This window comes from Telopea speciosissima, chromosome 1 (assembly GCF_018873765.1).
Source record: "Telopea speciosissima isolate NSW1024214 ecotype Mountain lineage chromosome 1, Tspe_v1, whole genome shotgun sequence".
In the NCBI taxonomy this organism is placed as follows: domain Eukaryota; kingdom Viridiplantae; phylum Streptophyta; class Magnoliopsida; order Proteales; family Proteaceae; genus Telopea; species Telopea speciosissima.
The window spans coordinates 85,348,643-85,360,962 of NC_057916.1; the positions used below are offsets into that span (position 1 = coordinate 85,348,643).

A 12,320-nucleotide genomic window follows, 5' to 3' on the forward strand; every position below is an offset into this window, starting at 1 on the left:
GGACAATTAAGAAATTTGGTTCAGTTGTAACTTGTTACGGCGTCCTCATTATACGCTTCTGAAATCTTTAACGCATTTGGTGCAGTGGGGATTCTCAAATCTCACCTTGCATATCATTTGACCCCTAGCTTTCATCTCAACATTCAAAATATAGTCCAACAGGCAGTGGGTGCAGTGGCGATTCTCACCTAATAGTATATCAGTTCCAAGGCTATCTGGTAACTGAATCTTCATCAATGAACCAGAGGCAACTGGTCATACTGCCAATATTAGAAAAAAAAAAAAAGAATCCAATGCAATGGCTATGATATAGACCAGGCACTTTCGCCTTGCAATCATAATGTACCAGCATGATTGCAGGATAAGGAACAGAAAGTAGGCAGCTGCGCATTATGCAACCAAGTAGTATCTCCAAAAGACCTGAAAATTCGTTAAAATTCTTGGGACAGTATTACGTAGCACAGACCACTAGGGATGCAAAAAAGAAAGTCTCAACTGAGTTTTTGACCGATTAGTTAATGAAAGGCAATATTCATGATACTGTTAGCAGATCCACAGATTACAGTTTGTCTAACAGCTCCCCCCTCTCTCTCTCTCTCTCTCTCTTTCTGATTCCACTGCATAGTGGGTCATGCACTTCCTGATCGAGCCTGAAAAGAGACCAAGCTATCATAAAAAACATTCTCCTGAAAACACACAGGCAGAAAGAGAAATAGGCACAGAAGCACATCACACACACACACATACAAGGTGGAAACACTCAGAACACCATACAACATACATAACAGAAGAATTATCAAGCAAATGAGATGTCAATGGAGATTATGATTTCCCTCTTGGAAATGCAGGAGGTTAAACAGTATAAGCTACATAAATTTTCTTTAATCTCAGTATAAATCTGACACTAAACAAAGGTCGAAGCACCATAAATGCAAAATCAAAAGCAGGGATAAATGAAGAGTTACGATCATGAGGGAACATTTCGAACAAAATGTTTTCAAGATAAGCCTAACATAGAATATATGGTGTTTACCTTTACGCAAAGTAAGAATGAATGGAATGGACTGGACCGGATTGATGATAGGGAGATACCTAAGTGAGTCCAGACAGCATGTCTGCACTTATAGTGTTGTGACTTTTTTTTTTTTTTGGGGGAAGCAGGGGGAGAGGGGGTTCTACCTATCTGACATGCCCCATGGGACTTTAACTACTGTTACTACAAAACTTTTTCTTTTTCTTTTTTTTGAGAGGGAGTCAAACCCGTGACTTCCTGGGAGCTTCCACTCTACCTGCAAGGCACCAACCAACTGCACTAGCAGTTGTCTTCCACTTATAGAGTTTGACTGTTGTGAAAAGACATTTTCCAAACAAATGAGATACCTCAGTGTAAAGCACGATGTATGGAATTGGTGTTGGGCAATAAAGAAACAACAGGACTAAAATAAGATTAAAAAGATGAGGATATTGAGATGGATTAGTGTCAAAACCAGAAGAAGAAAAAAATTAAAAAAGGAGAGGGTTCTCTGCCTGGCAGCGTGGGGGCCAATCACAGCATGCACAGGAGCATTAATAGAGATGGGTTTTTTAGCATTCACATGGGGGTGGGGTGGTCATTTCGCATCCTTTAGTGTCTAGGTGCAGACGCCACAATGCCAGGCAGGGAACTTTTTCCCCATTAAAAAACTAAACACATTTGCCCTATTTGAGGTAATTTAGGAGAGGCTCCTACAGGTGAAAATGGAAAGCATATGAGGTGGTTTGGGCATTGAAAAGAAGGCCACTAATACACTGTTAAGGAGGAGCGATATGGCACAAATTAGAAGAGCTAGAAGACCAGGGGTATAGAGCAAAAAGTGTCTTCGGGAGAGATGAGAAAGGACATGGAAGGTTTTGGGTACAAAACAAACATGACTTCAGCTAGAGATGGATGGCAAAACAGAACGCATATAGCTGAACCAATGGCTTAGTTGAGTTGAATTTCCCCCCCCCTCTCTCTCTCTCTCTCTTCATACACTTCGAATTGAGTGCTTTACCTGGCGTGGTGAATCCGACCTAGATCTCGACCTTGACCTGGGCCTGCATATTTGCACAGGAGAAACGTATCAAGTTGTAAATTTTAAACTGTGACAACTAGTACCACAACAGAAAAAGCATTAGACACTGAAAAAACAGAAACTGAGCCACTGATTACCTGGGCAATCTGGCATGAGAGGGGGACCTAGATTTTGATGGTGATCTTGAGACAGATCGATCCAAAGATTTGCTGCAAAACAGACAACATATGAAGCAAGACATTCAATTTGGAGAGGATGAAAAGAATCAGAACTAAGTATACAGTTACAGCATTATACCCCCGATCCCTTTTCACACTTCTGCTCCTACTGCGACTCCTACTTCGACTATGGCTCCTTGATGGACTGCCTTCATAACTTTTCACCTAGCCACATTAAATGCACAAAAGGAGAAAAATGAAAGATAAGCCTATGGATTATTAAACAGGAAAAGGCCATGCTTTCTTTGCAAGGCCCACATAGCAAAATCTTCCTGTGTGGTCCACTTAATTTTGTCACGTGGGAGGATGTCATATCTCATTGAGTTACAAGGCATGGTCTGGACTGGTCACACGTCAAATTTCAGTCAAATCCAGTCATACACCCCCCCCCAAAAAAAAAAAAAGACTTGGCATTCTACAGTGATGCAGGTGCACTGACTTGGACCGACACAAACCCATTTGGGTATCCATGTGAAGATGGACCAGGTCCAATTGATTTTTTTAGGTTTAATAGGATATTTAATAATTTATTTATTGGGTTTATCTTGTAATTTTAGTTTTCGTTTTTGTTTCAGTCTTAGTCGGCTAAGTATTAAAAAAGAGTTTGAGTCCAAGTTAGAGTCCAGTTTGAGTTTTAATTAAGGATTAGGATTATTTGGGTTAGGAGTCTCTTATTTTATCTTTAAATATTCTTGTAATCAGGTTTATTTTTCAGATTTGATGAATAGAATTTTGAGTTTTGTTTATTGCTACCGGCAAGGTACAATGGCTTAGCAATGGTTGTGTGACCATCTTCTTCTTCTCCCCCATTCTTCTTATGCCATTTCTTCTCTCTCCCCCCGCAACTCTGATTTTTCCCAGCTTCCCCTCTTCTCCTAACCGGCCCTCCACCATACAGTGTATTTTCAGCTGTCCATTTTTTTTCAACCTATTTTCAAGTGGTCACACCGTCACGGGTTTGAGTCTGGAAACAGCCTCTCTGCGAAAGCAGGTGTAAGGCTGTGTACATTATGACCCTCTCCAGAAACCGCAGTAGCGAGAGCCTAGTGTACTGGGAATGCCCTTTAAAAAATATATATATATATATATCTTAGTGGATGTTGAAAGCTTTATTTTCACCACTGATTTGTTTTCAACCATTTTTCCAAAAAAATTATTTGCTTGGTAGTTTTGCCATGTGATGAACTCCTTTGGACTGAAACTTAACATATGAACAGTACACCATCAGCCCTATCCATCCACAATTTGGACCCCATCACACAGGCCACATGGTAGATATCAAGGCAGTACAGGAATGCCTTCCTAAGTGTACATACAGGAAACTGCTCCTCATTTGTAATAGTGGACTATCCCATGCTTCTTTAACAGAACCTTCACTACCAAAGCATCTTCTCAGGAAAAAATCACAATAAAAAGAAGGGAAATTTACACATACCACCCCTGAGGTTTGACAAAAGGATATTTCCACCCCCCAGTTTTGGAAAATTCTGCATACCCCCCTGAGGTTTGCAAACGGTAACAAATAAGCCCATTCCGTCAGTTCATGACTAACACTGTTAAAAATTAGACTTGAACTGACGGAATTGCCCTTAGAAGGGAAAAAAAAAAAAAAAAAAAACACCTGCAACTCATCTTCCCCAAATCGATTGGGAAGATGAGTTGCAAGTACATACAACTGTACAAGGGGAGAAACTAGAAAGGGAGGAAGCCACTGCAGTTTCACTACTGCTTATTGCTTGGATTATTGAAGAAGAAGAAGAAGAATGAGGGTTGGAGCGAGGGGTGAGCAAAGTAATTGAACCTCTGCAAATTAAAGTTGGGAGTGAATGGAATCAGAAATGGCAGTATGGATTAGATACATAATGATATAATGAAACAGATCCATGCGATTTTCCCTCCTCAAATTAGGGTTTTGATTTTCGAAAGCAGAGGTTTGATTTTTTTCGGAAAGCTAACATTCCTTTTGCTTTCTGTTGTACACTGAATTTGTTTTTGTGGGGGTTTGTTAGATGGGCTAACGCCTGCGTTCTGGGTGCGCTGCGACTGTTTCTTCATTTCTGGATTTCCCCGTCAAAGATTGATTTTGTGAGGAGCATTTCAATCAATGCATCTTTCACTATGGAAACCTATATCCCACTGTGCGTCCCTATTCCTGGAGAAGAGTAGGAGGAGAGATGGGTCGGATTCGACAGAGGAAGGCAATGGCAACCCTTCCACCCTCCGGCAGTTGCAGGAGAATAAGCTCACAGAGGCTCTCGAGGAAGCATCGGAAGATGGGTTACTCGTCAAATCGCGCCTTTGTTTGCGGTCATAGATTTCATCAATCTTAGCAAACTTCTCGCCCCACTTTCGAGAGATCAGCCCTTCTCTGATATGCCATCTATTCTAAAAGAAAACCAGTTAAGAACTTTCAAACTAATTAGTCTTGAACGTACACCACAAAGGCTGGTTCAGGTTCAAGGCCTTTTAATTATAACCAAGGACTTCCATTATTCCTTGAGCAATAATCCCATTTAACAACTATTCTAGAGTTATTCCTTCAAAGATCGTCAACAATTAACTGAGTTCGATTTCGAACAATCAAGATGGGAGCCTCGGCAGGTCGAGATCCATTTCTTTCTCATTTTCCATTCTTTCTCTTTAACCCCTGTTGGAAGCCATCGCCCCTGGTTCTCTTTTCCTCCGAAGACCCAGATGAAGGAATGCCCTAATGCTTCAAGACCCAACTCAATCTCACCCAATTGAGCTGTAGGAAAGCAAGGGGCCGCCGCTTAGGGTTTGGGAAATTGAAGTTTGATTAGCAAAAGTCCTTGTAGAAACCCTAGGACTTTAGATACTGAAATCGATCCCACTAAGAACACAAGCTTCAATTCCTAACTGGACCTGCAACTACCGCTAATTCCAAATTTCATAAATTTGTAATTGAAATACCACTTGATTTTTCTAAAACTCTAGTGGTTTGGATCGATCCAGCAGTCCTAGGCGACAGTGGACGGCGAGGGTATTGGTAGTTTGTTCCATAGCTGCAACTCATCTTCCCTTCCCCAAAATCGATTGGGGAAGATGAGTTGCAGGTGTTTTTTTTTTTTTTCCCCCTTGTAAGGGCAATTCCGTCAGTTCAAGTCTAATTTTTAACAGTGTTAGTCATGAACTGACGGAATGGGCTTATTCGTTACAGTGTGCAAACCTCAGGGGGGTACACAGAATTTTCCAAAACTGGGGGGTGAAAATATCCTTTTGTCAAACCTCAGGGGTGGTATGTGTAAATTTCCCTAATAAAAAAGATGAAATGCAATTAAATGAAGGACAGAGAGACAGCGCAAATAAATGAGGCTGACCCATCTTTGTCAAATGGCGATTAGTTTGACAATGGCAAGGAAATGGAAAATCAAATACTTTTCTAAAGTAACTACACTACAAGGAAAATATATGAAAGGAAAATTTTCCAAGTAATTTTCTACACACCGATGAACATAAGATTTTCAATAGAAGGGGGAAATATATAAAATAAACATAACCACTATGGAAAAAATAGTTACCCGAATATAAGCCCTTGAAAATGGATTTCTAAATTCAGTGTCGTCAAGTTTACGGATCTGTGTACACAGCACAGCAACACATAAATCACCAAACTGCAGTAAAAAAATCAATGAAAAATTAAAACAAGTGAATGACCTCCAAAAACTTACAGCATATTTCATGTCATCGTAATTAGTATAGTCTACCACACCCATGGTTCCTGAAACAAAAACCAAGCAGTTCAGAACGCTGAAAAGTTGACCTAAAAGAGCACTAACCATAAGCAATAGTAAATAAAAAAGAAACCCTAAACCCAACAACTGTATTTTTTGACCTCTTGGTGCTCTGGTAACATTGAATATTATAAATTGAACACACCGATTATTCTGAACATCTAGAGTTTACAGTGCCACATGGAAGGAGAAAGAGAAATTAGTTCGCTGAATTCCTTTGTTTGTGTTTTTTTTTATATAAATTCCTTTGATTGTGTTGTCAGAAGAAAAAAGTGGAAAATATTTAATACCCAAACCCACACCTTGCGTGAAAAGAAGAGAGAATCAATGGAGAGGCTGTGAGTGGGTGAGCAATAATGGATATAAGTCCAAAAATGGAGCCAAAAAAGCATCTCTCTTTCAGTAATCAGAACTGGCCATATTTCGGCTACTAAGCCAACCAACCATGTTAACAAGGTAAATGGCGGTCTCTAGGTTCAGCCGGGTTCCAGTTCCCAAAAACTGACAGCAACCGGTTAGGAGAAGGGAATATTTTTTAGAAGAAACTTCGCAAGGGAAGAGGAAACACAACCACACTCACGTAGGCAAACCCAATATTTTTTATTCAATTCACTATCTCCATCGTTGGTTTACAAAGCTTAAATAAACAAAAATCAAAAGAATCCTAATAGCAATATAAAACAATCTCCTAGTCCCACTCTCAATAGAGTTCAAAATAACTAGTCTATTCTTACATTTCCTACTTTGCAAATAAAAGACATAAAAATAGGACCGAGTTTCCCTTTACCCATGGTGAATGGGATCATGGGATCCCATTCACCAAGGGGAGGGAGAGGGTGGGAATGGCTATCAGGCGGGTATTTTTGAACATACTAAAACCCTAGGAGGGGTTTGTGAACCCTAGGATGGTGGGTGAACCATCCTCTATGGGTAGAGGAAAACTTTGTCCTCAAAATAAATAAACTACTAAATAACTACTTCCAACCCTTAGTGATGCAGATTCGTCACCGAAATGGGCTTATTTCTTTAGAAATAAGTCTAGGGTTGGGTTATATGTTGGGCCTTTGATCCCATGGGTTTTCTATGTAATAGGCCACTTTTATGGGCCTAAAAGAGGGGTACATAGGTTGCATACGGGATTAGCCCAATATTTAGTCTATTTTTATGTTTTTAATTGAACCGGTTTAAATTGGTTGCATCCAATTAGTTTAATTGGTCTAATTTAAGTGAAGTGATCCTATTGGCTAAGAGGTTCTTATATCCTATTAGCTAGTAGGGAATCTTCTTATTTTAAGTAGTTTAAGTTGTTTTTAAGTCATTAGGACTCTATTTTGAGTCTATTTTAGTTTCCTAGTCAGTTTAAGTTACCTAATAGGTTAGGAATTGGGTTAGGGCTTTCCTTTTTAGAGTAAAAGTCTATTTTTGAGTCTTTTATATAACGTTGTAAGGGGGCAAAGCCTTGAACACGAATTTGATTAATGAAAAGCTTTTTGTTTGCTGCCATAGCTGCTGCCTTGCTCTGTTGAGTATTGCTCTGTTGAGTGTGCATCCTTGTGGTTCTATCAAGGTGGAAAGGGACTGGTGGAATCCAGTTGACTCCTTACGCCGTGACGGCTGGGAGGATCTTCTTCAATTCGAAGGTGGTTCACATCTGTTCAAGCTGCTGCCAGTGGAATCTCCAGTAAGTTTGACACCCAATTTCTTCTTCTAACCCTCTAATCCTTTCCCCCAATTGATCCCCTTTATTTTTTGTTTGAATCCCATAAACCCTAACTCCATTAAACCCTAGATCTTGCTGCCCAGTTTTACAGAATTTTCACCAACACTTAAAACTCTATAATACCTACATTATTAGAGTCCTATAAACCTGCCTAGCCATACCCCCTAAGCCCCCCTTCCATTATCCTAACCTAAGCCCTAGATTTGACCTAAAACTGCAATTCTGTCCTACTGAAACTGCAGAACCAGCAGCCCCTTTGTTCCTTGTTATTGGTCCTGGTTTAATTGGCTTTTAGTAGGGCTTTACCCTATCTAGAACTACATTACTTAGTGGACCAAAAACCTGGGTTGGATAGGTTCCATTTGGGTTTGTGTTCCAAACTCTGTCAAGTTGGTCCAACCAGTCAAGTGCTACTACATCAATTCTCCTCCTCGGAAAAGAACTTGATAGAGTTGAGTTTGGAAAAGGATCCAGGAGGCCGACTGAGTCAACACCCTAGAGGAGAAATGATCTCACTACTTTCTTGAGTTTAATGTCAGTGAGATCTTTAATGGAAAGAACCTTTATGGTTTTGTTGTTGTGCATGAAAGAGTAGCTATTTGCATAGCCACAATGTGGTGCCTTCTTATCAAACAGCCATGGTCGACCAAGAAGAATATGACACACCTTCAGAGGGAGAACATCTCATTGTACTGTATCCATGAACCCACCAATAGAGTAGGTGAGCAAACACCTATCTGTAACCTTGAGATCAGTATTGTTCACCTATCCAACCTTGTAAGGATTTGGATGTGGCTCTGTCTGCAATCCCAACATACAAACAGAGTCTTCGGAGCCAACATTAGTGCAACTACCTCTATCGATCACCAGACTATATATCGGTCATTGAACTTCATGTGGGTCTAGAAGACATTGTTTTGGCACCAATCTTCATCCTTGATGACCTTGTGAGTGGTCGAACCAATACTATGAACATAACAAGGGTGTCGCTCCACATCACTATCATTGTCGTTGACTACACTTGGCTCATGCTCTACCTCCATAGTTGTCACGCGTCACGGCGATCAAGTCGGTGGAAGGGTGTCACGTCGATATATCGACATGTCGCCCGCCATGGCGTTGCCATGGCGAGCATGTCGACCATGTTTAATTTTTTATTTTCGTATTTTTAATGTCATTTAGTATGCTATAATGTTATAGGACGCCATGGCGAGCATGTGACCATGTTTAATTTTTATTTTAGTATTTTTAATGTCATTTAGTATGCTATAATATATGTCCTATAACATCAAAAATCAACATGAAAGTGTACTACACTACTACTAATATACTATGCCACTATGGTTTAATTCATGAAAGTGTAACTAATATCCATTAGTGTATATGAAAGTATGAAAAATTGAAAATATAGATTAACCTATCAAATAATTGAAAGCAATAGTAAAAATCAAATGATAGGCTAACTTTTTTAAGCTTGATAGCAATAGTCTTTCTTTAGTGTATGTGATTTGGAGCAAAGCATCTAAGCTATTAAATGGTTTAAAAAAAAATTTTAATCTAACTTTTATATGTACAAATATCGCCGATATGCCAACATATCGTGGTATGGCGTCCATGGCGACGCCATGGCGTCGCCATGGAAGCCATATCGAGCGATATATTGACATCCACCATGGCGTAGCTCGATATGCCCCCTCTCCCAACGCCGGACGCCATGGCGCGCCATGGCGACGCCATGACAACTATGTCTACCTCTAAATCAACTGTCTCAAAACCGAGGTACTCTTCTGGAACATAAGGTATAAGAGAGCCCTTATCAATATAAGCTACCAAACAGTTGGGACATTGAGCACTGACATGTACATATCATTTGCATGTAAAACATTGAATGGCAGCCTTTGGTATCACCAGAGGTCTGACGGAAGTCGGAACCACACGAGACAGAGAATATGGTCAGTTAGGTCGTAAAGATGCCATGTCAGAATCACACCAAAGTGTCGAATATGGTCAGTTAGGTTGTGACGATGTCATGTCGGAATCACATCAAGGTGGAGAATATGGTGAGTTAGGCCGTGAAAATGCGATAGATGAATCAGTAGTCTGTGGTTTGTTGAATGACTTTTCCTGAGGTGAAGACTATTGCTGGCTAGAATTGTTACCCCTAGGAAAAGTATCTTAAAAAATTCCTTTAAGTGTATGGCCGCTCCAGATTGTATTCTACCTGATATGCCACTTGTACAACATCCTCCATTGTAGGCAGTCGAATGGATGCAAGTGCAACATTGATCAAAGGGTGCAAACCATTGCGAAACTGTGCCACCAATACCTCTTCATCCCACTGAAAATCAGATCGAGTGGCGAAATAGAAGAATCTAGCGACATACTCCTCAACTGTCAAGCTTTCCTGTCTCAACTGTGCAAACCCGAGGTGCATCGCTGCCTGTAGTCGGTAGGCACTAGGCAAGAATCTTCGTGATATAGATTCATCACCAAACTGGGCTTGTTTGCCTAGGAATAAGTTTATGGTTGGGTTGTATACATGTTGGGCCTTTGGTCCATGGGGTTTTCAATGTAATAGGCCACTTTATGGGCCTAAAGTATGGATAATAAGGTTGCGTACGGGATTTGCTAGTTTGTTTCTTTACTTAGTTTATTTTTAAGTTGTTTTGGGTTAATTCACTTGAACCGGTTCTACATGGTTCAGAAGGAAAGGCCTAACCCAATCCTTAACTAATAAGGTAACCTAGATTGACTAGGAAAGTGAACTAGTAAAGGAAACAACAACAACAAACTCAGCCTTATCCCAACAAAACACAGTAGGGAAAACTAAGGTCTAAGCAAAAATAGGGGGATGAAGAGACGGGAAAAGAGGGAGGGGAATGAAAAATGGAAAATGACAGATGAAAGATGGAAAATAACAGCAAAATGAAAGATGAAAGTAGATGAAAGTAAGAGGAATGAGGCACATCCCAGAAACTTAGGAGAATCTCATCTAAATGGGGTCCACAACATGGATCCTAGCCCTCCAACAGGTTCTATCCGAGGTCATACTTGGTACAAGACCCAAACAATGCATGTCATTCCTCACAACTTCTCCTATGGTCATTTTAGGTCTGCCCCTAGTTCTTTTAGCTCCTTCAATCTGAATCATATCACTCCTCCTTATTGGGGCGTCCCTAAGCCTCCGTTGGACATGACCGTACCATCTCAAACGACTCTCTCGGAGCTTGTCATTGATCGGGTCAACTCCCAAGTCAGCTCTAATGCAATCATTCCATACTTTATCTTCCTAGTTTTTCCACACATCCATCTTAACATCCTCATCTCTGTTATACATAGCTTCTCAATATGGCACTTTTTAACTGCCCAACATTCAGCCCCCCATACACCATTGCCGGTCATACAACAGTCCTATAGAACTTTCCTTTAAGCTTTAAGGGAAAACGTCGGTCACACTGTACTCCAGACGCACCTATCCACTTCAACCATCCCACTTTAATTCGCTACAAAACATCATCCTCTATGTCACCTTCTTTATTTATGATTGACCCTAGATATCTAATAGTCACTTTGCAGTATCTCTCTTTCCTCAATTCGCACCTTGTCAATATCCATCGTAGTGTAACTAAAATTACACATCATATACTCCGTTTTCGTTCTACTAATCTTAAAGCCTCTAGTTTCCAAGTTGATCTCCATAGCTCTAAATAGGAAACAGACTCAAAATAAGACTGGACTTATATAATCTTCATCCAGTAATGCAAACCGGGGTTTAAATAACCCTTATTGGGTTGCTTGCAAGCCTACCCAAGTGTTAGATATCTCAAATATAAGCTCCAATGGCTATCTGGTAATTTTGGGGAATTTAAATCACAAGAAAAGGAACAAAAGGGAAGAAGTCCGGTATGAAGAGGGGTAATTTTGGAAGGGTTTGTAAAATAGGGATATAAGGGGATAAAAGAAGTGTTGAGGGGCATTAAAGGCAACTAAAAGCATAAAATAAGGAAACAATAGAATCGTGGGGGGGATGAGGTTATAGTCTTATAGATATGTAACAAATTAAAATAAAAAAAAAAAATGGTTAAATATGACTAAAAGACAAACCGAAAGAGACCTAAAATATCGAGAAAAGGGAAAGAGGCGTCGTCTTCAACCTTGGTCATAGAACATGGCAGAAAACCAGACTTCTTCAAAGTTCAAATTGAGAGAACTTTCTAAATACAACTCCAATCCAAGCGAGACTTCAGGCGAAGGTTTCTGACCCTCAACCTATTGCAGGTCCAAGCATGCGAAAGAAGAAGAGCCTTGACTAGGCTGATTTCGTTGGAGCCTTTAGTTTTTAGTGTTTTAATTATTAAGGTTAAAACAGTCTTTTTACTTTTATTTTCTTAGTTATTCCCCTCCACGATTTTAGAGGGATGAGTGTTTTATTTGTTTAAACTTATACTCCTATTTAGAGTATAAGTCTGCTATGTTTTTTTATGTTTTGTTATTAAGATTCAGGTTAGGAACCATTAGTCCTAATCTGACTAGGATTGGATTTAGGATTTGGAACTAGGATGCCTAGTTCAAATCT

General features: G+C 40.0%; 1 protein-coding gene across 2 annotated transcripts in view; it reads right to left on the minus strand.

Moving 5' to 3' along the window:
- Nucleotides 1-582: 582 nt before the first annotated feature.
- LOC122638973 (serine/arginine-rich splicing factor SR34A-like) overlaps nucleotides 583-12,320 on the minus strand; it is a 30,494-nt gene continuing 18,756 nt past the window's right edge. Inside the window, exons 9-14 of one of the 2 annotated variants that reach the window (XM_043831820.1) lie at nucleotides 5,962-6,011; nucleotides 5,812-5,868; nucleotides 2,352-2,437; nucleotides 2,192-2,263; nucleotides 2,034-2,076; nucleotides 583-650 (exon numbers count right to left, since the gene is read on the minus strand). In XM_043831820.1, coding sequence (XP_043687755.1) covers nucleotides 630-650; nucleotides 2,034-2,076; nucleotides 2,192-2,263; nucleotides 2,352-2,437; nucleotides 5,812-5,868; nucleotides 5,962-6,011 — 329 coding nt within the window. In that variant the 3' untranslated portion in view covers nucleotides 583-629. Of the gene's footprint in view, nucleotides 651-2,033; nucleotides 2,079-2,187; nucleotides 2,264-2,351; nucleotides 2,438-5,811; nucleotides 5,869-5,961; nucleotides 6,012-12,320 lie in introns of both variants that reach the window. The other variant, XM_043831824.1, reaches the window with a different exon arrangement.